The sequence below is a fragment of the Tachyglossus aculeatus genome, chromosome 4 (genome assembly GCF_015852505.1).
Source record: "Tachyglossus aculeatus isolate mTacAcu1 chromosome 4, mTacAcu1.pri, whole genome shotgun sequence".
NCBI lineage: Eukaryota > Metazoa > Chordata > Mammalia > Monotremata > Tachyglossidae > Tachyglossus > Tachyglossus aculeatus.
In genome coordinates this window covers 104,429,084-104,452,753 of record NC_052069.1, presented here as the reverse complement: position 1 = coordinate 104,452,753, position 23,670 = coordinate 104,429,084, and the positions used below count along the sequence as shown (strand labels likewise).

Below are 23,670 nucleotides of genomic sequence, written 5' to 3'. Positions count from 1 at the left end.
CAGCAAGTAGGCAGCACACTAAGACAGGCCATTGCTGATAGTTGAGAAGTGGCTTGGGTCTCTCATCAGGACCTGAAAGAGTGCAATATCAGCAGGCCCTAAATCCTTTCTCTTCAAGCAAAGGTCCCAAAGAGGAGCGCTGGTAGAGGCTTTTCTGACCCCAGGCTGACCTTGTCATTCATTCATTCACTCATTCAATCGGATTTATTGAGTGCTTACTGTGTGCAGAGTACTGTACTAAGCATTTGGGAAGTACAAGTTGGCAACATATAGAGACGGTCCCTGCCCAACAATGAGCTCACGGTCTAGAACGGGGAGACAGACAACAAAACAAAGCATGTGGATAGGTGTCAGGACATCAGAATAAACAAAAATAAAGCTAGATGCACATTATTAACAAAATAAATAGTAAGTATGTACAAGTAAAATAAATAGAGTAATTAATCTGTACAAACATACATACAGGTGCTATGGAGAGGGGAGGGAGGTAGGGTGGGGAGAATGGGGAGGAGGAAAGAAAAAAGGGGGCTCAGTCTGGGAAAGCCTCCTGGAGGAGGTGAGCTCTGAGTAGGGCTTTGAAGGGACAAAGAGAGCTAGCTTGGCAGATGTGTGGAGGGAGGGCATTCCAAGCCAGGGGGAGGACGTGGGCCAGGGGTTGACGGCGAGACAGGCGAGAACAAGGTACAGTGAGGAGGTTAGCGGCGGCAGAGGAGTGGAGGGTGCGGGCTGTGCTGTAGAAAGAGAGAAGAGAGGTGAGGTAGGAGGGGGCGAGGTGATGGGGAGCCTTGAAGCCAAGAGTGAGGAGTTTTTGCTTGATGTGTAGGTTGACTGGCAGCCACTGGAGATTTTTGAGGAGGGGAGTAACATGCCCAGAGCATTTCTGCACAAAGATGATCTGGGTAGCAGCATGAAGTATAGACTGAAGTGGGGAAAGACAGGAGAATGGGAGATCAGAGAAGAGGCTGATGCAGTAATCCAGTCAGGATAGGATGAGAGATTGAGTCCATCTCCAGCTCATCCTCACCTGCTTTAGTTCTGCCCTCTCCTCCCAGCAATGATATGTCTTCATCCTTATTGACTCTCATGCCCATTGTCTACCCCAGTGGTTCCAGGCATTTAACTCCCTCCTCAAACCCCATGTCTCCCCATCCTCCTCCCCTGTCTCTTTCTCCTAATGACCTGACCAAGCACTTTAAGGATAAAATTGAAACCGTCAGGCATGATCTCCCTAAAATCTCCCCAGCTCCCCTACAATCCCTCCCTCCTCCTTTGACTCTCCCATCTTTCCCAGCAGCGTCTCAATAGGAGATCTCCCTCCTCCTCTCAATAGTAGTAGTAATAATAATAATAATAATAATAATGGTACTTGATAGTCTTGTATCTATCCCAGCACTTAGTGCAGTGCTTGGCACATAGCACTTAAATGTTATTATTATTCTTATTATCATTACCATTATCAGAGATAGGGAATTAGTAGTGTATAAAAATATTTACATAAGTATTGTGGAGTTGGGGTGAATATCAAAGTATAAGGGGACAATGCCAATTATACAGACAATGTCAAGGGGAGAGTGGATAGGAGAAATGAGAGCTTAGGGAAGGCCTCTTGGAAGAGATATGACGTTAGGATTTTGAAGGTGCAGAGAGGAGTTAACTGTCACATATGAAGGAGGACAGCCTGCTCTCTTGCGCAGCTGCCCCAAGAGAGCATTTTCCTAGTGAACACTGTGTTATTTTTTAAGCCTTTACTATGCATAAGACACTATACTAAGCACTGGGGTGGATGAAGCAAATTGGGTTGGACTCAGTCCCTGTCCCTCATGGGACTCACAGTTTTAATCCCCATTTTATAGATGAGGCAACTGAGACACAGAGAAGTCAGGTAAATTGCCCAAGGACATATAGCACAGGTGGCAGAGGCACAATTAGAACCCAGGTCCTTCTGACTCACAAGCCCATGCTCAACATGTACTTCCCAAGCGCTTAGTACAGTGCTCTGCACACAGTAAGCGCTCAATAAATGAGATCGAATGAATGAATGAATATTTAAGAGCTTACTATGTGCCAGGCCCTGTACTAAGCGCTGGGGTGGATACAAGTAAATTGGATTGGACATGCTCCCTGTCCCACAGAGGGCTAACAGTTTAATCCCCATTTTACAGATGAGGTAACTGAGGTACAGAGAAGTCAAGTGACTTGGCCAAGGCCATCGGTGGCGGAGCCTGGATTAGAACCCATGACCTTCTGACTCCCGGGCCCGTGCTCTATTTACTCCACCATGCTGCTAAGCCACCCCAACACCTGTGTCTCCGACACCATCACTTCACAACTTATCAAAACATTTGTCCACTCCCTTCTTCCCTCCCTGACCACCACCTTCAACGATTCATTTCCAATGGCTTCTTCCCCACTGCTTTCAAACATGCTCAGGCATCCCCTAACCTGAAAAAAACCTCCCTTGACCCCACAGCTCCCTTCAATTATTATCCCATCTCCCTCCTACCATTCCTCTCCAAATACCTTGAGCAAGTTGTCAACATGTGCTGCCTTCATTTCCTCTCCTCCAATTATCTCCTTTACCCTCTCCCGTCTGGCTTCTTCCCCCTTCGCTCCACAGAAACTCCCATCCCTAAGGTTACCACTGGCCTTCTTCTTGCAAATCTGACAGCCTCTATTACATCCCAATCTTCCTCAATCTCTCAGCTGCCTTCAACACTGAGGACTGCCTTGAAACATTATCCAACCTTGGCTTCAGTGGCATTGTCCTCTCCTGGTTCTCCTCCTATCTATCTGGTAATTCCTTCTCAGACTCCTTTACAGGCTCCTCCTCTGCCTCTCACCTTCTAACAGTGGGAGTTCCTGGAGGCTCAGTTCTGGGTCCCCTTTTAATAATAATGATAATAATAATAATAATAATGATGGAATTTGTTAAGCACCTACTATGTGCCAAGCACTGTTCTAAGTGCTGGGATAGATGCAAAGTAATCAGGTTGTCCCACGTGGGGCTTGCAATCTTAATCCCCACTTTCCAGATGAGTTAACTGAGGCACAGAGAAGTGAAACGACTTGCCCAAAATCACACAGCTGGTAGGTGGCAGGGCCGGGATTAGAACCCATGACCTCTGACTCCCAAGCCCATGCTCTTTCCACTAAGCCACGCTGCTTCTCTATGTATTGAAATTAAAATTTTAATTTAATTTAGGTGTATTAAAATTACACTTCCTCCAAGAGGCCTTCCCCAACTAAGTTCTCATTTCCCCTACTTCCTCTCCCTCCTGCGTCCCCTATACACTTGGATCTATAACCTTTAAGCACTTGATATCTACCCCACCTTCAGAACCACATCCCTTATGAACCTATCCATAATTTGTTTATTTATTTTACTGTCTTTCTCCCCCTCTAGACTGTAAGCTCATTGTGAGTAAGGAACGTGGCTACCAACTCTGTTATCTAGAACTCACTTAAGTACAGGGCTCTGAACACAGAAGTCATTCAATAAATACGACTGTTTGAAATCACTCTGGCAAGGACTTCTGGACTAAACTGCTTTAACCTGTACTAATCGGAAATCAGAAATTACTATTTTATTCTGTTGTTACAAAGCTAGATTTGTAAACTTAATCCACCATTAAGATTTAATTATGGCAATGCAAGCAGGTAACGGTTAAAACTAAGGTTGCCTTAAGTCCCTGTTTTTGGGTGAGCAGCATGGCTTAGTGGATAGAACGCAGGCATGGGTTCTAATCCCAGCTCGGCTACTTGTCTGCTGTGTGACCTTGGACAAGTCATTTCACTTCTCTGTGCCTGCTGCCTCATCTGTAAAATGGGGACTGAGATTGTGAGCTCCAAGGGGGACAGGGTGTGTGTCCAACCCGATTTGCTTGTATCCATCCCAGTGTTTAGTACAGTGCCTGGAACATAGTAAGAGCGTAGCAAATACCATTATTATTATTATATCTTTCTTGATAAGTAATAAACAGAGAAGTTTTGGTGAAAGCCCATTCTGCAACAAATGGTGAGACAGAGGCACCAGCAAAGAGATGCTGGAATGCAGTCAGTTCAGCAGCACTGAGGCAGTGCTCACAGCAAAATAGCTGAGCGAGGCATTGCAGAAAAGTGGATGACAGCAGAATATCGATCAATCAGTGGTACCGATTGAGTGATTACTGTGTGCGGGGCACTGTACTGAACGCTTGGGAGAGCACAGTGCAACAGAGTTGATAGACACATTCCCTGCCCACAAGGAGCTTACAGTCTAGAAGGGGAGGCAGATGTTAACATAAATATAGAATTTATTACATATAATTTATAGAAGCCCAATACCCAAGCAATCATTGAATGGTGAACTGAATAGCGAGGGCAGAAGAAACTATTTAAAGATGGAGAAGCCTGCAGGAGACCACCACAGCAAAGAGATCACTCTGCTGTGGGGAACCAGGAAAGCAATTGCTCTCCTTAAGCAAAGTTATCTAAGGGGTAAGTTCAAACTCCAAAACAAGAGAAGCAGTGTGGTCTGATGGAAAGAGCATGATCCTGGGAGTCAGAGGTCCTTATTCTGGCTCCACCTCATGCCCGCTGTGTTACCTTGGGCAAGTCACTTAAACTTATCTATGCCTCAGTTTCCTCATCAGTAAAATGGCTCCTTCTGCATTAGATTGTGAACCCCAAAAGGCACAGGGACTCTGTCTGGTCTGAAAATCTTGTATCTACCCTAGAGCTTAATACAGCGATTCATAGTAAACACTTAACAAATACCACAACTATTATTATTATTATTGCTAATATTTATTATTAGACAGGCCCCGAATGAGGCAAGCACATTAGCACAGTAGAGAACTGTCTTTATGGCCATACGATATGGAAAAGAATGCCAATTGGGCATTAGTCTTTTTGACCATATTCACACTTATGGAAAAGATATCACCTGACATGGCATCATCTTCAAAAATGAAGAACACAGTGCAACAGAGTTGGCAGACACATTCCCTGCCCACAATGAACTTACAGTCTAGAGAGGGAGACAGACATTGATATAAGTAAGTAACTTAAAATATATAATTTAAAGATACGTACATAGATGCTGTGGGGTTGAAGGTGGGGCATATATCAAATGTCCAGTGCTCATCTATATGTTGTTAAAAAGTGGCGTTAAGATCAGGCAACACCTGCCCTACAACCCTCTCCTTTAATCAATCAGTGATATATACTGAGCACTTAACTGTGTGCAGAGCACTGCACTAAGCACTAGGGAGAGTATAACATGACAGAGTTGGTAGATGTGGTCACCATCCTGACAGGGAGAATCTCCAGTCCTATTGACTTCCGAAAGTTACTAGTCATCGTATGTGTCTGTATCACTGGCAGCCGTCTACAAAGTGTTGTGGCTGGCAACACGGCATAGCACAGGACTGAGATGAATATTTTAATGAAACATTTCTTAACATGGCCCCAGTTCTGATGTTAAAGCATCACCACTCTACCCATATTCCTCAGCTTATTTCTTCAAAAAATCTTTTGCAGATCCTCAAGTAGAGACGGGCTGAAGGAGAAAAATGTTTACTTCCCTTCTTAATAAAAATTCAATTGTTGGGAACTATCAAACATATACCTATTTTTCATTGTCAATCAATCAGCAAATCAAAGGAATTTATTGATCACTGACTGTGTGTTGAGGCACTGTACTAAGCACATGGGAAAGTACAGTACAATAGAGATGGTAGACATGTTCCCCACCCACAAGGAGGATACTGTCTAGAGGGGAAGATGGACATTAAAATGAATTACAGGTATATATGTAAGTGTGTGGGTCTGAGGGTGGGGTGAAGATTACATTCTTAAAGGGTACAGATTCAAGTGAATAGGCAATACAGAAAGGAGAGGGAGTAGAGGAAATGAGGGATTAGTAGGGGAAGACTTCTTGGAAGAGATGTGATTTTAGTAGGACTTTGGGGCTATGTACATGGTGGTCTGTTGGATATAAAGGTTGGGGGGTAGTTCCAGTCTAGCAGGAGGACCTGGGCAAAGGATAAGTAACGAGAAAGAAGAGATTTAAGTACAGAGAATAGGTAACCTGAAAGTGGCTCAAAAAGAGAAATTACCTGCCCAAATGGGCTGAATTGTTCTGGATTTTCACCGATGTTTAAAGCTCCCTTGAGCCTTGGGATTGAGAACAAAAACTCACTTGAGTCAAAGAGCCCCTCAGGTCCAAACTGCCCATCTGGCAGCATGCTGAATTTAAAATATGCTCAGGCTGGAGGAGTAAAGTGGAGCAGACAGTGAATCAGTGTGTTCACGGGGGAACAACAGCTCTTAGCTATGTTGACTAACTGGTTGGCTGAGTTAGGAAGTGATCTCTCAGGTCTGACAGGACATTAATCACTTTAGGAGTGTGGTCTTCTTCTGACTGGTGTCTTCGCCATCAGTGACCAGAAGGTTTTCACCCAATAATACCAATAGGTACATAGCACATTCTCCCCGCTGAATGTTCTCTCTACTGCATTTCCATGCCCAGTGATTCCATTCCCCTATTCCTACATTTTATGTAAACATCATGAAACTGAATTTAAATTCTGCACAGAGCCAACAGGTTCGAGTATGGATGGGCTTTTCTTCCAAATCTTCGCTGCCATGAGATATTTTTAAGATTCAAATGAAGCTAAAGGCATTGTTCTTATTGAAGTGAAGTTGGAGTTATTTTGAAGAGCAGCACTATCACTATTTGCCGTTATATATTTAACCATTTGGAATTACATGCTGTAGGAAAGATTTTTAGCTCTAGGACATTTGCCAGATGTGGTTGATTCTACATTTCAGACAACAAAGGGAGTAATGCTCATGTAAAGCTTAAGACATTATTGATAATCAGGATATTCTTCAAGAATGGTTTGGAGACCTTTTGGGGAAGAATTTCAGCTTTTACATCAACTAATTTGGGTTGCTAAGCCTCTGTCTCTTCTACAAAGCAAATTTGGCCCATTGTTAGTTGTATGTGTTAAAATGGCTACGTGGGCTCTTTCTTTGAATATTAATAATCGTGCCTTTCATTTGAGGATCTCTCTCGTTGTCGTTAATGGGAGAGGTAGGATTACCACAATTACTTTGCAGACAACTACAACTGGTGAGGTTAAGTCAAACACAGATACATACTAGATAGATGTATGAATCTAGAATACAGGTCGAGCATCCTCCCGAAGAGGTATGAAAGGAAGGTTAGGAGAGGAAGGGTTAAAAGTTAATCCCCTGATTTGCCACATATTAAGGGTAATTACCCCCAAATCTTTTCAAATGCCTCATCAACCCTCGGTCCATAAATAACCCTTTCAAAAGAGGTAGTGTCTGCTGATGATGTCAGTCATTTGGGGATTGCAACTCTTTCTGGTGCCTAAAACCCAGATCCTTTAAAGCCCATCCACATCATGAGCCTTTTGCCCAGACTCTGAGCCCTGTAGCTCATCACGGGCCAAGACAAAGTGAAAAGCTTCCACTTACCCATTTCCATTAGGTAGGATTCCCCAAAAGCCTTCTCTTCAAACATTCCCCACATCTGGGTAGACAGTGCCTGACTTCCCACGGATCCTTCCAAGCCTGAATTGGCTCTGACAACTCCATGAGCTTGAAAACTGGGTTTGGAATTGGGCCTTGGCTTCCTCGTTCTCTATTTCCCCTTTGCAGTTGGTCTGCAGTCAGGAAATGTGCTTCCGGATTTAGCTCCTGAACGCCCATCAGTATGCACCAAAGCAGGGAAGGGTCTATGCCAAATGATTCAGACGTTATTTTTCTCCAAAGCGTTGGCCCCTTAGGTGGGATCAGGAAGCCACAGAGAACAGGGATCCCATTATAGAAAGTCCAAATTCCAAATTTTTCTGAGCCAAGAATCCTAAAACATCTTCGCCACTATGCTTCCATCATTCGTCAGCAGCGGATGGGGGAAGTGAAGGTTTATGGTGGGACTGTGGTTTTCTTCGAAATCAAGTTTCTTGGGTGAATGGGCAGTCCATTTGGAGCCTTTTAGGGATGTTTTGAGCAGGGAATGTATCTACCAACTCTGTTCTATTGTACTCTCCCGAGCGCTTAGTACAGGACTCTTCACACAGTAACTCCTCAATAAATACAGTTGATCAGTAAATTGATTGAATGAGTGACAGTACTGGGACAGAAATAGAATGAAGTGATTTCAAGGTGGAAGGACATACTTTTTCCTCTGCCTTTCCAACCTCATTAGCCCTGTTGCCAATTAGAGACCAGCAAGGTAAGTCTCACTTAAATATCTGCTTTCTAAATTGCAGTATCTGAGATTTCCAGTGTTTATTCTGAGATCAGCCTAGTAATCACCTTTCTGACTGTAGCGAATTACATTATTGACTCATAAAGATTGAAAGCATCCCAGCGGCTTTGCAAGCTGCCCAAAATGGCAACTCCAAGTAGAAAGCATCATTTATGCATTAAATAACCACTCACATGGAGAGCAGAGAAAGGGGAAATAAAAGGTGGGGGAATGAATGACACAATTCTATTTTTAGAGGGGGATTGTTATTCAGAAGAGACATCCCTGTGGAAGTGATCCAATTAATAATGGGGTTAGAGAGAATACTCTCAATGCTCATGGTTTTAAAGCACCAAATTTCCAAACATCCTATAATATTAATAGCACTAGTAATGGTATTTATTGAGCACCTACCAAGTCCAGTGCACTGTAATAAATGCTTTGGAAGTACAACTAAAGCACAAGCCCAAACCCAGCCCTCTTTGAGCTGACACTCTAATAAGGGAGACTGGCACAGAAATATTCACAAGCAGTGGAATTAGAATCAATCAATCAATCAATGGTATTTCTTGAGGGCTTACTGCCTGCAAAGCACTGTACTAAGCACTGGAAAAGTACAACAAAAAAGAGTCTGTAGACATGATCTGTGTCCACAAGAAGCTTACAGTCTCCAGGGGAGATAGACATTAAAGTAGAGATGGGATAAGGGAAATAATTGAGTAGAATAAATAAAGTTGAATGTCCAGTTGGGTATACATATATGCACAGGGGCTGAAGATAGGCATGAGTAAACATACAAAGGTACAGGAGGAGGCTGAAGAGTTGATGAGATTCATGTTTCTGATGGGCAACCTTTGTTGTTTCCAACTGCCTTGGGATCTTGGTCTGGATAGGAGGCGTGTTTGCAAAGCCCTGCTTCCCTAATTTTTCTGGTCTGCTACACTCTCCAAGAATTTCCTTGCCTTTTCTGGCTCTGCATTCACTTTCCCTTCCTCTCTAAGCATGGCTTCTGTCCATTTGATTTTTGAAAGGCTCGATCTTCCCTGCGCATTGACTATGTTCTCTCTGGCACATTTTCCAGCAGAGGAGATGGCAGGCACGAAGTTTGAAAAGTTGTCAGATCCTCGTCTGTTTGAATCCCTTGGAGGAAAGTATGCTGGAGGTTGGAAAAGGGGATGTGGAAAGCGATAAAAAGTGAAAAGTGATGCCCTCAATCTTCCTGACCTTCAATGGGGAAAGTCACAGATTCATTCATTCATTCATTCATTCAATCTTATTTATTGAGCGCTTGGGAAACTTCTCCAAGGAAATGCATTCTCCTAGGATTTACACTTAATCATCAGTGATATTTATTGAGCACTTACTGTGTGCACAGCACTAAACTAAGCACTTGGGAGAGTACACTGCAACAGAGTTGGTAGAAACATTTCCTGCCCGTGATGAGCATACACTTCTCACAAAAGATCTCCCCATTTGGAGTAATGAATTCTTTTTGGTTACAAAATGGAAACTTCTTCCTGAACAGGTCTGGTGAATGATAAACTCTATTTCAGATGTAGAATAGATGTAGACTAGAATAAGGTTGAGAATAGCTGTGTGACCTTGGACAAGTAACTTAGCTTCTCTGTGCCTCAGTTACCTCATCTGTAAAATGTGGGACATGGACTGTGTCCAAACTGATTATTTTGCATCTACCCCAGTGCTTACTAGAGTGCCTGGAACATAGTAAATGCTTAAGAAAGGCCATAAAAAAGTCTTGTTGCTTATAGACCATTCAAAAGCTAGCTCTCTTCCTCCCTTCAAAGCCCTACTGAGAGCTCACCTCTTCCAGGAGACCTTCCCAGACTGAGCCCCCTCCTTCCTCTCCCCATCCCCGCACCCTACCTCCTTCCCCTCCCCACAGCACCTGTATATATGTTTGTATGTATTTATTACTCTATTTTACTTGTACATATTTACTATTCTATTTATTTTATTTTGTTAATATGTTTTGTTCTGTTGTCTGTCTCCCCTTTCTAGACTGTGAGCCCGCTGTTGGGTAGGGACCATCTCTATATGTTGCCAACTTGTACTTCCCAAGCGCTTAGTACAGTGTTCTGCACACAGTAAGCGCTCAATAAATATGATTGAATAAGTGAATGAATGAATGAATTCAAAAGCTTGATCTGAACATCAAGAAATGAATACCTTGGAAATGTTATGGCCAAAAGGTGAACCAAGTGCTTCAAAGTGATTTTCCCCTCATGTAGCAGAGGTGAGAGAGTTGGATCTCCTAAGCCTTTGTTTATCTTCCCAAATTCAGTCCTCTTTCCGTTGAACACCTCTGCCCAGACTTGCCTTAACTGGCTTCATATGAAAACCATTACCTGGCATTTGGATTATAATCCTCAATTTGCACAAGAATATTTACCTTTTTTTTTTCAAACCATGCACCCTGAAGTCCCATGAGACTCGGAGAGAGTGCCTAAACAGACGGAACTATTGCAAACAGACGGACAACGGCTGACGGTTACAGTAGCCCGTGCAGTAATGGTGGAGCAATTATGGAATTAAAGCCTGGTAATGGGAACCGGTAGATGGTGCCAGTAATATCAAACTTAAAACCTGCACTTCCCAGAGTTCCAAGAATGTTGGAGCCTGTGCTGGATTTTAGCTCCCTGTAATTCTGGGTCCACTTTTAGGAAACAGAATAGCAGGGGCCTTGATCCTTCCTAGTGTAATTGCTGGATAAGTTTATTTTGCTGATTTTTCTCTCCCGTTGGATTTCCAAGCCACTGACTTTTAGCACGGCTTCTAGAGATATTAAAATAAAGAACAGTATGGAGACAGTAGGGACCAGTAATTTGCATTTTGACTGGATCCTCAGAGGACCATAAATTAGGAAATGGTGGGGGAGATGAGTTTGGTTGTGTCTTGGAAGATTCAGGCAGAGCAAGTCTGTACTGCAGAGACCTCCACTGAAGATCCCAGTAGTGGCCAAGAAGCAGTTAGAAAATTTTTCCTCACGACTCATGGAACAGCCCCAGAAGAAGAAGTTCTTCCAGCCATTACCTGGTTTATGCTGTTACCCAAGGTTTGGAATGAATCCAGTGGTCATTGAGTGTGTTTGGAGTGCAATTTGGGATCAATCCAGTCTTTACTGAGTGTGTTTGGAGTGTACCTTTCTGTCTCTTCCCTAAGGAGTTTTCAATCTGATCAGGTGGACAAAACAGATGCACAAGCATGTCACAAAAATCTGGGCATATATATGAATTTGGTTAATTCAAAAATGAGTGGGAAGAATGGGCCAGGAATTGTGCTGGCATACTGGAGAGTGGTCGGGGGAATCTGGGAAAGCTTCCTGAAGCTTTAATCTGTGATTGAAAATAGAGGAGTGGAGATGGCAGGAAGGAACAGAGAGAGATTATTCCACAAATAAGGGACTTCTTTGTGTCAATATTCCCTAGGAGTGGTATGGTGAGGGGATGCAGGATAGTGGGGGTCGGAGCACAATCCAATTATAATCTTTTGATTACTCCTCCGTTCCCCAGAATTGGCCAGGGGGATGCAGATGCAGGGGGAGGCACAAGGAGCACGTGGTTACCCCAGATTGGAAGGTTGCAACCTGCTCACTGATACAATTCACTTTCTAAACACTCCATCTGTGGTGAAAAAAAAAATGACAATTTCCTAATCAGGGTACTCCTCTCTCAACAGAGCTTAAGGCCCAACTTCCCAGGCTGCTTGGTGGGAAGTTTCAGGGGGCTCCTCCACAAGAAACAGCTCTAACATCTCCCACCACCGCTCTTGGCTCCAAAGTGGAAATATCCATCTTCACAGAAACTGAAGCCAATGAGACTTCAGATGCCATCTAGACCTATATTGCTTTTAATGGTCTCTGTTAAGCACTTACTATGTGCCAGGCGCTGTACTAAATGCTGGGGTAGATATGCATTCCCCTCTCAGGGTCATTCATTTGTTATTCATTCAATCGTATTTATTGAGCACTTACTGTGTGCAGGGCACTGTACTAAGCGCTTGGGAAGTACAAGTTCGCACCTGGAGGGTTTCCAGTACTCTACCAGTCTTGACTACAGGAGGGAGAGTCAAGTAGAGGCATACCCATTCCATTCCTAGCTTGGGCAGTGGCTAGCGAGTGGTAGGCAATCTACTACAAGTTAAAGTTCACCTGTGCTGGGCAGCAGCGGAACGGGAAAGAGTCAAGGGCAGAGACTAGAGTTTACTGTGCAGAAGGAGGCAGTGGTATTCCACTTCCTTATTTTTACCAAGAAAACTCTATGGATACACTACCAGAACGATTGCAGTTGGAGGTCGGGAGTTCTGGGAGAGATGTGTCCACGGCATCACTATGGGTCAGAGACGACTCGACAACATAAGACAAGATGCACACTAATCAGGTTGGACACAGTCCATATCCCTCATGGGGCCCCTAGTCTTGATCCCCACTTCGCAGATGAGGTAGCCGAGAAGTTAAGTGACCAGCTCAAGGTCACACCACAGACAAGTGGAGGAGCCGGGATTAGATAGGCCTGTGTTCTATCCACTTGACCATGCTGCTTGATTGGCATCATTGTCTCCATTCATTCAATCATATTTATTAAGTGCTTACTGTGTGCAGAGCAGGACCTCATCCATTCAGACTCTGTTTCTTTTTAGGATTCTGACTCTGAATGAGTGTGAGCAAACTCTGCCCCTTTCAGAAAACCCCAGGGAGGCAATCATATAGGCAAACGCACTGTCCAGGGCAATTCTTTGGTTTTTCCTCAATACCATCCCCTAAAAAAGGGAGCCAGGGCTTGCCCTCACCTCAGGACCCAAGACATTTCTAGGGATCCGTAAAACTTGTGACAGATACTCTTCTAGGCCACAGAGCCTGGGATGAGAAGCAAATAAACTTTTTTAAGATAAATGTGGTAAGATAGAAATTGTTCTTGCTCTCCTCCATTCTGTTGGAAGAGCCATGTTCTCCTTAATTGTGCGAAGGGTAATAATTTACAATTGATTAAGGAGTTTGTATTTTTTTAATCTTTTTTTTTCCAAAGGGAAAATTACTGGAGAAGGTGAAGATGTGCTTAGACAATCATATTAACATATTCAGACAATTGCCATTTGCAAAATAGTAATTACAACTCGCTATCTGGTAGCATTAATCAAACCTCAAGGTTTAATTCCATTTTAAATATTGATGAAATGTGATTCTCCAGCCTCACCCTGGTGTGGCAGGGTTATGGAAGCCGGCAGAGACAGAAAAGGGGGACTGTATAGTTAACAAGCAGCTGCTACAAAGGAGGAGAGGCATCTGTGATTTAAATTGTTAGCTGCACAGTCAGGTAGAGTGTAAAAAGGGTAGTCAAGAGGCTGTTAAGTCCATTGCTGCCAATTACTAACAATCAGGGAGGGGTTTTAAGACTCGTTCAGTACAATAAACCCAGTTTGTCTTGTTTCAGGGGTTACTACTGAAGAGGTTGCAGCTGCACTGATTCAAATAGCCCTAAAACTACAGTACTGTAATTATCAACCAGTCTTCTTTTAGTGTGGCAAAAGTATGTTTAACCAGAGCTTAACTCTTTATGCTCTAACGTGTCTGGGCCGCTCTCTGCAACGAGCCTCCTGAGGTCCCGGCTGGTGGAGGGTTTCCTAGAATCCCATTGCTTCCCTGAGCTCCCTTACTGCCCTCCTGGGCTTTGTCAGATCTCTCATATTCACATTCAAGGATTTCAAAGCACCTATCACCGCCGGATAGGGGACCGAGGCCCAGAGTACCATTCTCATGGCTGCCTCCCATTTCCAGAGAAAATAATAATAATAATAATAATGGTATTTGTTAAGTGCTTACTATGTGCAAAGCACTGTTCTAAGTGTTGGGATAGATACAAGGTGATCAGTTTGTCCCACGTGGGGCTCACAGTCTTAACCCCCATTTTACAGATGGGTAACTGAGGCCCAGAGAAGTTAAGTGACTTGCCCAAAGTCACACAGCTGACCTGTGGTGGAGCCGGGATTATAACCTGTGACCTCTGACTCCCAAGCCCGGGCTCTGTCCACTGAGCCACAGTAGGGCTGGTGAGTCTGTGAATCCTTGGGTCCGCATCTCCCATCCAAGACCGGGGCATAAAAGTAACATGGCCTAATGGATAGAGTACGGGCTCGGGGAGTCGGACAGACCTGGGTTCTAATTCCAGCTCTGTCACTTGACTGCTGTGTGACCTTGGGCAAGTCATTTCACTTCTCTGGGCTTCAGTTACCTCATCTGTAAAATAGAGATTAATACTGTGAGCCCCATGTGGGACAGGGACTGTGTCCAACCTGATTAGCGTGGATCTACTCCAGCAGTTAGTACAGTAACTGACACATAGTAAGCGCTTAACTGATACCATTTAAAAAAAGACCCTGTACTACTTGTCGAGCACTGAGCTCCCTGAATAATAGTAATAATTATGGTATTTGTTAAGCGCTTACTATGTTCCGAGCACTCTTCTTAGTGCTGGAGTAGATTCAAGATGGGGTCCCACATGGGGCTCAACATCTACGTAGGAGGGAAAACGGATATTGAAACCACATTTTGCAGAGGAGGTAACTGAAGATCAGAGAAGTGAAGTGACTCATCCAAGGTTATACACCAGCCACGTGGTGGAACCTGGATTTGAACTCAGGTCAGCAGATTCCCAGGCCCGTTCTCTTTCCACTAGACCACACTGTTTCTGATCACCATTCCTTGAAGACAAGGGTGACACTAAGCTCACTGTGATCAAGGAATGCGTCTACCAACTCTGTTATATTGTACTCTCCCAAGCACGTAGTACAGTGCTTTACACTCTCAAAAAATACGATAGATTGATTGATGGATAGATTGAAGCTGGATATGCCTCCTTCCTTGAGGAGGCACATGAGGACTCAGCATGGCCTTTTCTTGGCCTGGTGACTTGGAGGGATTTTTTTTTTTCTGCCAGCGTGACCTGACCCTGGTAGGCCAAATCATCAGCCACAGGCCCCACCTCGCTCTCTCACACTAGCTCTGACCATCTAGGCTCTCCTTTCCATTCATAGTGCAGCTCTCCAGTGACTGCCTCACTCAGTGAATCTTCTGGCAAATCTATGCTCATTCCCCAAGGAAGCAGCGCTTTGTGTCTCTGAATGATTTCCAGCACTCACTGCCAGCGAGAGTCTCTTTCACTAAAGGAGGAAAGGAGACACAATGGAGACTTGAGCATCACAAGTGACCTCAATTGGAGCTCTTGTGTGCATTGACACTGGGCCTTGCCAGAAGCATTATCAAATACTGGGACTCCTTGGAAACAAGCCTCGGTTCTGAAGAGACTCTTCTGAGAGTCAAGGTCCGTAGAGTTTTCAGGGAAGTGGACTGTTCCATTACTGGGAATGTGGATGTCCCTTTGTGAGTAGTGGTTTCAGTAGAGGAAGGTGACAGGCTCGTTCTCCTCCGTACCTCCCTCCAGTGGCATTCTTTCACCAACTGGGAAAGACCTACATGGGATGAATTTTATGCCAGTCCCATATGTGGCCTGACTGGCCCATTTGGCATGTAGGTGGGCTTGTCCTCTAGAAGTGTGAGTGGCATTTACTGACTCTGCTACTGTAAGATTCCCCTCTTTTGGTTCACCTTTCTGATCTGATTAACTTGTAGTACAGTGCTCTGCACACAGTAAGCGCTCAATAAATACGATTGAATGAATGTACCGGATCACTTGGAACAGTGCTTGACACGTAGTAAGTGCTTAACAAATAGCTAATGCAGCAGCAGCTTGGGTATCCTATTATCATCATATTATCATTATCATTATTATCATAATTATTAATATATAATAATAATTATTATTATCATAATTAATTATCATTATTATCATACCTTGGATATCCTCTCATGTCCCACTCAGTGAAGATGAGCTCCGGTGAGCATCGCTTCACCACAGGTAGACCCTATCGTTCATTAATTTTGTCCGGCCATTTGATGTTGAGGAATGATCGTACCTGAATCTGGTGGAACTGTTGAAAAGCTGGATGGAACTGGGGAGGGAGGGAGACCCAACTTGGGGGAACAGCATAAAAGCGGGGACGCAGAGGGAAGAGATGAGAGAAAGAGTTAGCTCCTACTCCTGGAGGAGTTCCAGATTTTACAGCCATAGGAAAGCTTAATAATGTTTCAGCGTGGCCTAGAGCTCCATGCTCCAAGATCAATCAATCAATCGTTTAAAGTCCAAGATGGGCTTTAAATTCTGTTTTCTACTTTTTCTATCTTTTTATAGTATTTGTTAAGCATTTACTATGTGACAAATACTGTTCTATGTGCTGGGGTAGATAAAAGATAATTAGGTTGGACACAGTCACTGTCGTGCATGGAACTCAGTCTCAGTAGGAAGAAGACCAGGAAAACTGAGGCCCAGAGAAGTTAAGTGGTTTGCCCAAGGTCACACAGCAAGCATTTGGCAGAACAGGGATTAGAAACCAGTTCCTCTACCCCCAGATCTGTGTTCTTTCCACTAGGTAATGCTGCTTCTCTGTGTGTCATTGTACATCTATTATGTTTAGGGAGCACATCTGGTCAAAAGCACTAAGTTCTGTAGTGCCAATGCAGATCTTTGTTTATATAGAGGGTTTCCCTGATGTAGACTGATACGTAAATTCATTTTTCTTCATATTTATTGTCAGTCCACTGCACTGTGCCAAATCAGCCAAACAATTCATGATGATTTTCCACAGTTTCCTGGGTATATGCCTCAAGAACACAGTCATCAGCACATTGCATTTCCTGGATGCCTATGTCAAAGACTTTCAGTGATTCTTCCTATGCAGCATCTCCCAGTTCAGTCCCTCCTCTCCACACAAACAGCTTCCACCCTGAAACAAGCTCTAATCATATCTTGGCTAGACTATTACATTGGCTTCCTCTCTGGGACCGCCTGCCTCCTCCCCCTCTAATCTACATTACATATTGCTGCACGGACCATGTCCTTACACTGCTTTTTGCCTCACATTTCTCCTTTCTCAAAACCTTCCACTGGTTTCCCTTTTCCCTCCACATGAAACAAAAAACTCTTCACAACCAGCTCCAAGGCTCTGCAAAAACATGCTCCACTTCGCCTTTCTGCTCTTTTCACCTGCTGTTTCCCACCTTGCTTTCTTTGTTCCTTCCAAGGTAACACGTGAACTCTATCTCTCACTCATCTCTACCGTCTTTGTCCCTGCTTTCGCACTGTTCTCCCAAGTTGGGACTCCCTCCCCAAATCCAACAGACCGCAACTGTACCCAGATTCAAAGACCTCCTAAAATCCCACCTCTTCCAGCAAGCCTTCTCCCAAGATTTCCCAGCACCCTAAGTTGTATAGCCAGCTCTAGCACCTATGACCTTATTTATGCCCATTCTCAGCACTTGTGTGTTTACACTTATTCAACTGTACATGTAATTATTTATCTCATTATTCTATTTGTAAATATTGTTATGTCTACCACACCATTAGTGGGTGAGCTCCTTGTGAACAGAAAATGTGTCACTTCCTTGTTTTTGTGCTTTCCAAGCACTTAGTACAGTACATTGAGAGAAGCAGCATGGCCTAGTAGAAGATTATTGGCCTGAGAGTCAGAGGACCTGGGTTTTAATCTGGGCTCTATCACTTACCCTCTGTGTGACCTTGGGCAAGTCACTTAAACTTCTCTGTGCCTCAGTTCCCTCATCTGCAAAATGGGATTCATTCTCCCTCCTACTTAGACTGTGAACCTCATGTGGGACCTAATTATCTACCCCAGCGCTTAGGACAGTGCTTGCCACATAGCAAGCACTTAGCAAATACCACAATTATCATTATTATTTTTATTCCACCAATGAGTGCTCAATATATACTACTACGACAGCGAGTAGTCTGGTGAATTGGAAGAGTGTTTTAGTGGTTTGGAAGCATGTTCGGACTCCATCTCTAAATCGCTCATATTAGGGCAGGTTAGAATAGGCTGAACAGGATTGAACCTCCCACACAAATGCACTTCACTCTTACAGTGATGGACAAAGGGTCTGACTGGACACCTGCAACTTTGACTTAACCAATCCTACCATCTTGGATGAGCCTCAGGATCTTGGTGAATTTCTTAGAGCAGCTGAATTTGCTTAGCAGTTTTGAGGGCCATAGTCTGCTGTCAAGGGTATCCAATGTCTGGATAAGGCCAGTGAAAATACTATGGAGTTGCTTGGTGTTGCTCTCTGCACTTTTCCGGTACCTTTTTGGCTGCTATTCTGCTGTGCCGAATTTTGATCTAAAGCCAGATTAGGATTCAGGCAAGTGTCCAGGAGGATCTCACCTGGAATCTTGCCGGGAATGGAAATCAGACAAAATACCCTGGTCAAATGCCGATTAGGATGGCATCTTTGAAGCCTCATAGCCGTATACTGAGGAAAAGCTTATGCAGACGTCTGAGGCTCTGGAAGAGCACATAAAGTCAAAAAGCTTCTTTAAAGATGAATTAAACCTTTTAGTTTGGTGGCAGTCAGAATAGCCCTTGATTCCTTCAGCTATGACATTCCACTACACTGTATTCACTAAACCAGGAGCAGGAATTTAACCTCAGGAATTTAAAGTCAGCATGGCCTCAGGACATCTACTGGACTGGGGCCAAGTTTTAGTTGCGTGGAGAGGAAAGGGTCAGACAGACAAACAGAAAGGAAGGGCTGCTACTTCCTGTCGTGATCTTAGATACCTTCTCCTCTGTCCCCTAGTCGAATTTCTAGTCCTCTGATTTGTCCATACTCTCTTCATCGGGGACTGAAGCCCCCAACCAGGACTTCCTGGAAAGGCTGCCCACATCAACTGTCCACTTTGGCCAGAAGTTCCACTCTGTACCCACCATTTGGAAGGCTCACAGGCAAGCTACACCAACACTATACCCCTGGTAATAACAACAATAATAATAATAATGATGATTTTTATTTAGTGCCAAGTGCTGAAGTAGGTACAAGATAATCAGATCAGACACAGATTTCTGTCCCACATCTAAGAGGCAGGAAGAGCAGATTTCTTCTCCCCATTTTACAGATGAGGTAACTGAGGCACGGAGAGGTTAAGCAACTTGTCCAAGGTCACACAGCAGGCCAGATCTAGAATTAGGATCCAGGTCTCCTGTTTACCAGCCCTATGCTCTTTCCTCTAGACCACTTTAAAGCATTTACCTCGTTTTCTTAATCTCAGGTGAAGCAGCATGGTCCAGTGGAATGAGCATGGGCCTGAGAGTTAGAGGACCTGGGTTCTAATCCTGGCTCTGCCTCTTGTCTGCCATGTGACCTTGGACATGCAAATCACTTTAAGTCTCTGTACCACAGTTTCCTCATCTATAAAATGGAGATTCAACACCTGTTCTTCCTTCTACTTAGACTGTGAGCCCGACATGGGACATGACTGTGTCCAACCTGATGATCTTGCATCTATCTGGTGCTTAGCACAGTGCATGGCATGTAGAAAGTGCTCAGTAAGTAATACCATTATTATTGTTGTTGTTATTATTAGCCAGAAGACTTGTGTGTGGTGCCATGTCTTACAGACATGCTGCCCCTAATTTCAAGCATCCTAGGTTTTTTTGGACATGCTGGTTGCCCATGTCTTAACCCCAGTATCTGATACATGATCTTTGCTATTAAATAATAAAGACGAGTATTAACCAAGTGGCCAGGGACCCCAGAAATCACCTGGACTTGTGAACGGTAATTTTTTAAAAGTTCTGGGAGTTCTTGAGGACTTGAAAGATAGGGAAATTGGGAGAGAGAGCTGTGAGAAGAGATACTTGCAGAAACCAATTACCCCATAAAAAGGAAAGGTGTCAAGGGAGAATTTAGCTTTTTCTGGGGCTTGATTCGGTTTGTGAGAGGGAATGTGAAGTGTCAGAAATAATATGTGGGAATTGCTACAACAGAAATGGGAAAGCACATCACCTCTTGCTATCTTCCCCCATTTCCCACCTGCCTAAGCCCCTCCCCACTCCTTCACACCCCCATTTCCACCCTGATAATAATAATAATAATAATAATAATAATAATAATAATAATGGCATTTGTTAAGTGTGTACTATGTGCGAAGAACTGTTCTAATTGCTGGGGGAGGGATACAAGGTCATCAGGTTGTCCCACGTGGGGCTCACAGTTTTCATCCCCATTTTACAAATGAGGTAACTGAGGCCCAGAGAAGTGAAGTGACTTGCCCAAGGTCACACAGCTGACAATTGGCGGAGAAGGGATTAGAACCCATTACCTCTGATCCCAAGCCCGGGCTCTTTCCACTAAGCCACTCTGCTTCCGATCCTACCTCTTTCCCCACAGCCTCACTGAGCTGTGGTTGGGGAAGTCATTCAATCAGTCAATCGCGTTTATTGAGCACATACCATGTGCAGAGCACTATACTAAGTGCTTGGGAGAGTACAGTGCAACAACAAGCAGCCACATTCCCTGCCCACAACAAGCTTCAAGCAGCCACATTCCCTGCCCACAGCAAGCTTACTGTCTAGAGGGAGAGACAGACCTATATATATATATATATATATATAGGCAGACCTATCTGTCCCATGCTGTGCTACACAGCAGGTGGAGGGCTCCAGTGTCTCCTGGGCCAAAACAGACATGCGTAGCTACCAAAGCTTTCTCCAAATGTCATCCCTCTACAAGGAGCTGAGACCATGTCAGCCAAGTCAGTCAGCCCACCCAGAGAAATTGCCCCCTCCCAGAAAGGGGGAGCCAGCCTTTCTCCAGCTTCTTTTCAGAAAGGAAAGCCAGGAGGGATCCAGGTCCCAAACCATGTCAGGTTGGACATAGTATTTGTCCCATTTGGGGCTTACAGTCTTAATCCCCATTTTACAGATGAGGGAACTGAGGCCCAGAGAAGTGAAGTGACTTGCTCAAGTTCACACAGCAGACAAGTAGCAGAGCTGGAATTAGAATCCAGGTCCTTCTGATTCCCAGGCCCGTGCTCTACCCACTAAGCCATGCTGTTTCACTCTGCTGCCAGATAATTTTTTGGAAAACCACCCAGTCCTTGTCTTCCCACTCCTCAAAATCCACCAACAGTTGCCCATCCACCTCTGCATTAAACAGAGACTCCTTACCATCAGTTTTAAGGCACTCAATCATTTCTATCCCTATTACCTTTTCTCACTGATCTACTACTACAACCCACTCCACCCACTTCACTCAGACAACACCAACTACTCTCCATACCTCAATCTCATATATCCCATCACTTATCCCTGGTCCACATCCTGCCTTGGGCCTGGAACTCCCTCCCCCTTCATATCCAGTGTGGCTCAATGGAAAGAGCACGGGCTTTGGAGTCAGAGGTCATGGGTCCAAATCTTAGCTCCGCCACTTGTCAGCTGTGTGACTTTGGACAAGTCACTTAACTTCTCTGGGCCTCAGTTATCTCATCTGTAAAATGGAGATTAAGACTGTGAGGCCCCTGTGGGACAACCTGATCACCTTGTAACCTCCCCAGTGCTTAGAACAGTGCTTTGCACATAGTAAGTGCTTAATAAATACCATCATTATTATATCCGTCAGGCTTCACCACCCTCCCTTCCTTCAAAATCATCCTAAAATCATATCCCCTCAAAAGGCCTTCCCTGACTAATCCCTCATTTTAATGCTTAAAACAGTGTTTAGCGCTTAGAACAGTGCTTTGCACATAGTAAGCGCTTAATAAATGCCATCATTATTATTATTTATTATTTATCCACCCTCCCCCTCTGTCAATTCATTCATTCATTCAATCATATTTATTGAGCACTTACGGTGTGCAGAGCACTATACTAAGTGCTTGAAAAGTACAATAAAGCAGTAAATAGAGATAATCCCTGCCCACGATGGACTCACAGTCTAGAAGGGGGGAGACAGACATAAATACAAGTAAACAGGCATCAGTATAAATAAACAGAATCATAGATATATACATAAGGGCTGTGGGGCTGGGAGAGGGGGGAAATGCAAAAGGAGTGATTCAGGGTGATGCAGAAGGGAGTGGGAGATGAGGAAAAGTGGGGCTTAGTCTGGGAAGGCCTCTTGGAGGAAGTACACCTTCAGTAGGGCTTGGAAGGAGGGAAGAGTGATTGTCTGGTGGATTTGAGGAGGAAAGGTGTTCCAGGCAAGAGGTAAGATGTGGTCTAGGGGTCGGCGGTGAGACAAGTGAGGTGGAGGCACAGTGAGAAGGTTAGCACCCGTGAAGCAGAGTATGCGGGCTGGGATCTAGAAGGAGAGAAGGGAGGTGAGGTAGGAGTGGGCAAGGTGATGGAGAGCTTTAAAGCCAATAGTGAGGAGTTTGTGTTTGATACGGAGGTGGAGAGGCAACCACTGGAGATTTTTGAGGACAGGGGTAACATGCCCTGAGCATTTCTGTAGAATGATAATCCTGGCTGCGGAGTGAAGTGTAGACTGAAGTGGGGAGAGGCAGGAGGTTGAGAGGTCAGAAAGGAGGCTGATGCAGTAATTTAGGCAGGATAGGATGACTACTAATGGGTTAGCAGTTTGGACGGAGAGGAAAGGGTGGACCTTGGCGATGTTGTGATTATGCACTTTGCTGTGTATTCCCTTAAGCACTTATATATTCACCCCAGTCCCACAACATTTATGTCCATAGCTTTGTACGCTACTGTTTCCCCTATCTGTAATTTATATTAATGTCTATCTCCCCCTGTAGACTGCAAGTTCCTTGTGAACAGGTATCACATCTACGAACTCTATTGTATTATACTTTCCCAAGCACTTTGGTTAGTGCTCTGCACACAGTACACAGTAAGTGCTCAATAAATACCACTGATTAAGGGAAGCAGGCTGTTCCCGTAAGGATCCATCACATCTTCTCCATCTTCCAGGTTGATAATTCTCTCCCAGTGGAACGGAGGGCCAAAGGCAGACACCAATTCCTGAGAGTGAAGTTTCCCTCTATGCCATTGGTGGTTGTCTCTGGAACTCCTCTGACTGGCAAACCAGAAACCAGCTCTGAGGGGCAAAAGTGGAAGGACAGGGTGAAAATGGCCCACCACTGAACTGGAAAAAGCACTTAGACCTTCTGATCCCAGCTGATCCCAAATGTAGAATCCACAGGCCCTGACTACTGGAAACTTTCCTCCTGGTTTAGGGAATGGGTTGGAAAGGAGTGGAGGGGGGAGAGGGGAACATGATGAGTTAAAACAGGGCTTCAGATCTTTTGGGCGCTCTGTGTGACAATCTTTTTCTCCCACTGAAGATGAAGATGAGCATGAGTGGATCACCCGGACCTGCCGGAAAGGTTGGGATGAGATCATCGGCTACAAGCCCAAACTTTGACCAGGCGGCTTCTTCCAGATTCTGAGCCCCAGCTTCAGAGGATTGACTTTGTTCCTGCCCTTATGCCTGAAGGCTGATTGTTTTCAGTATCCACCAGAAATAAACG

The 23,670-nt window shown here is 44.4% G+C and overlaps 1 protein-coding gene across 1 annotated transcript in view; it reads left to right on the top strand.

Annotated features, from left to right (window-relative positions):
• Window positions 1–23,670, top strand: part of MORN5 (MORN repeat containing 5) — a 34,603-nt gene extending 10,933 nt beyond the window's left edge. Inside the window, exon 5 of the mRNA XM_038745939.1 lies at window positions 23,485–23,670. Coding sequence (XP_038601867.1) covers window positions 23,485–23,564 — 80 coding nt within the window. The 3' untranslated portion in view covers window positions 23,565–23,670. The remainder of the gene's footprint in view (window positions 1–23,484) is intronic.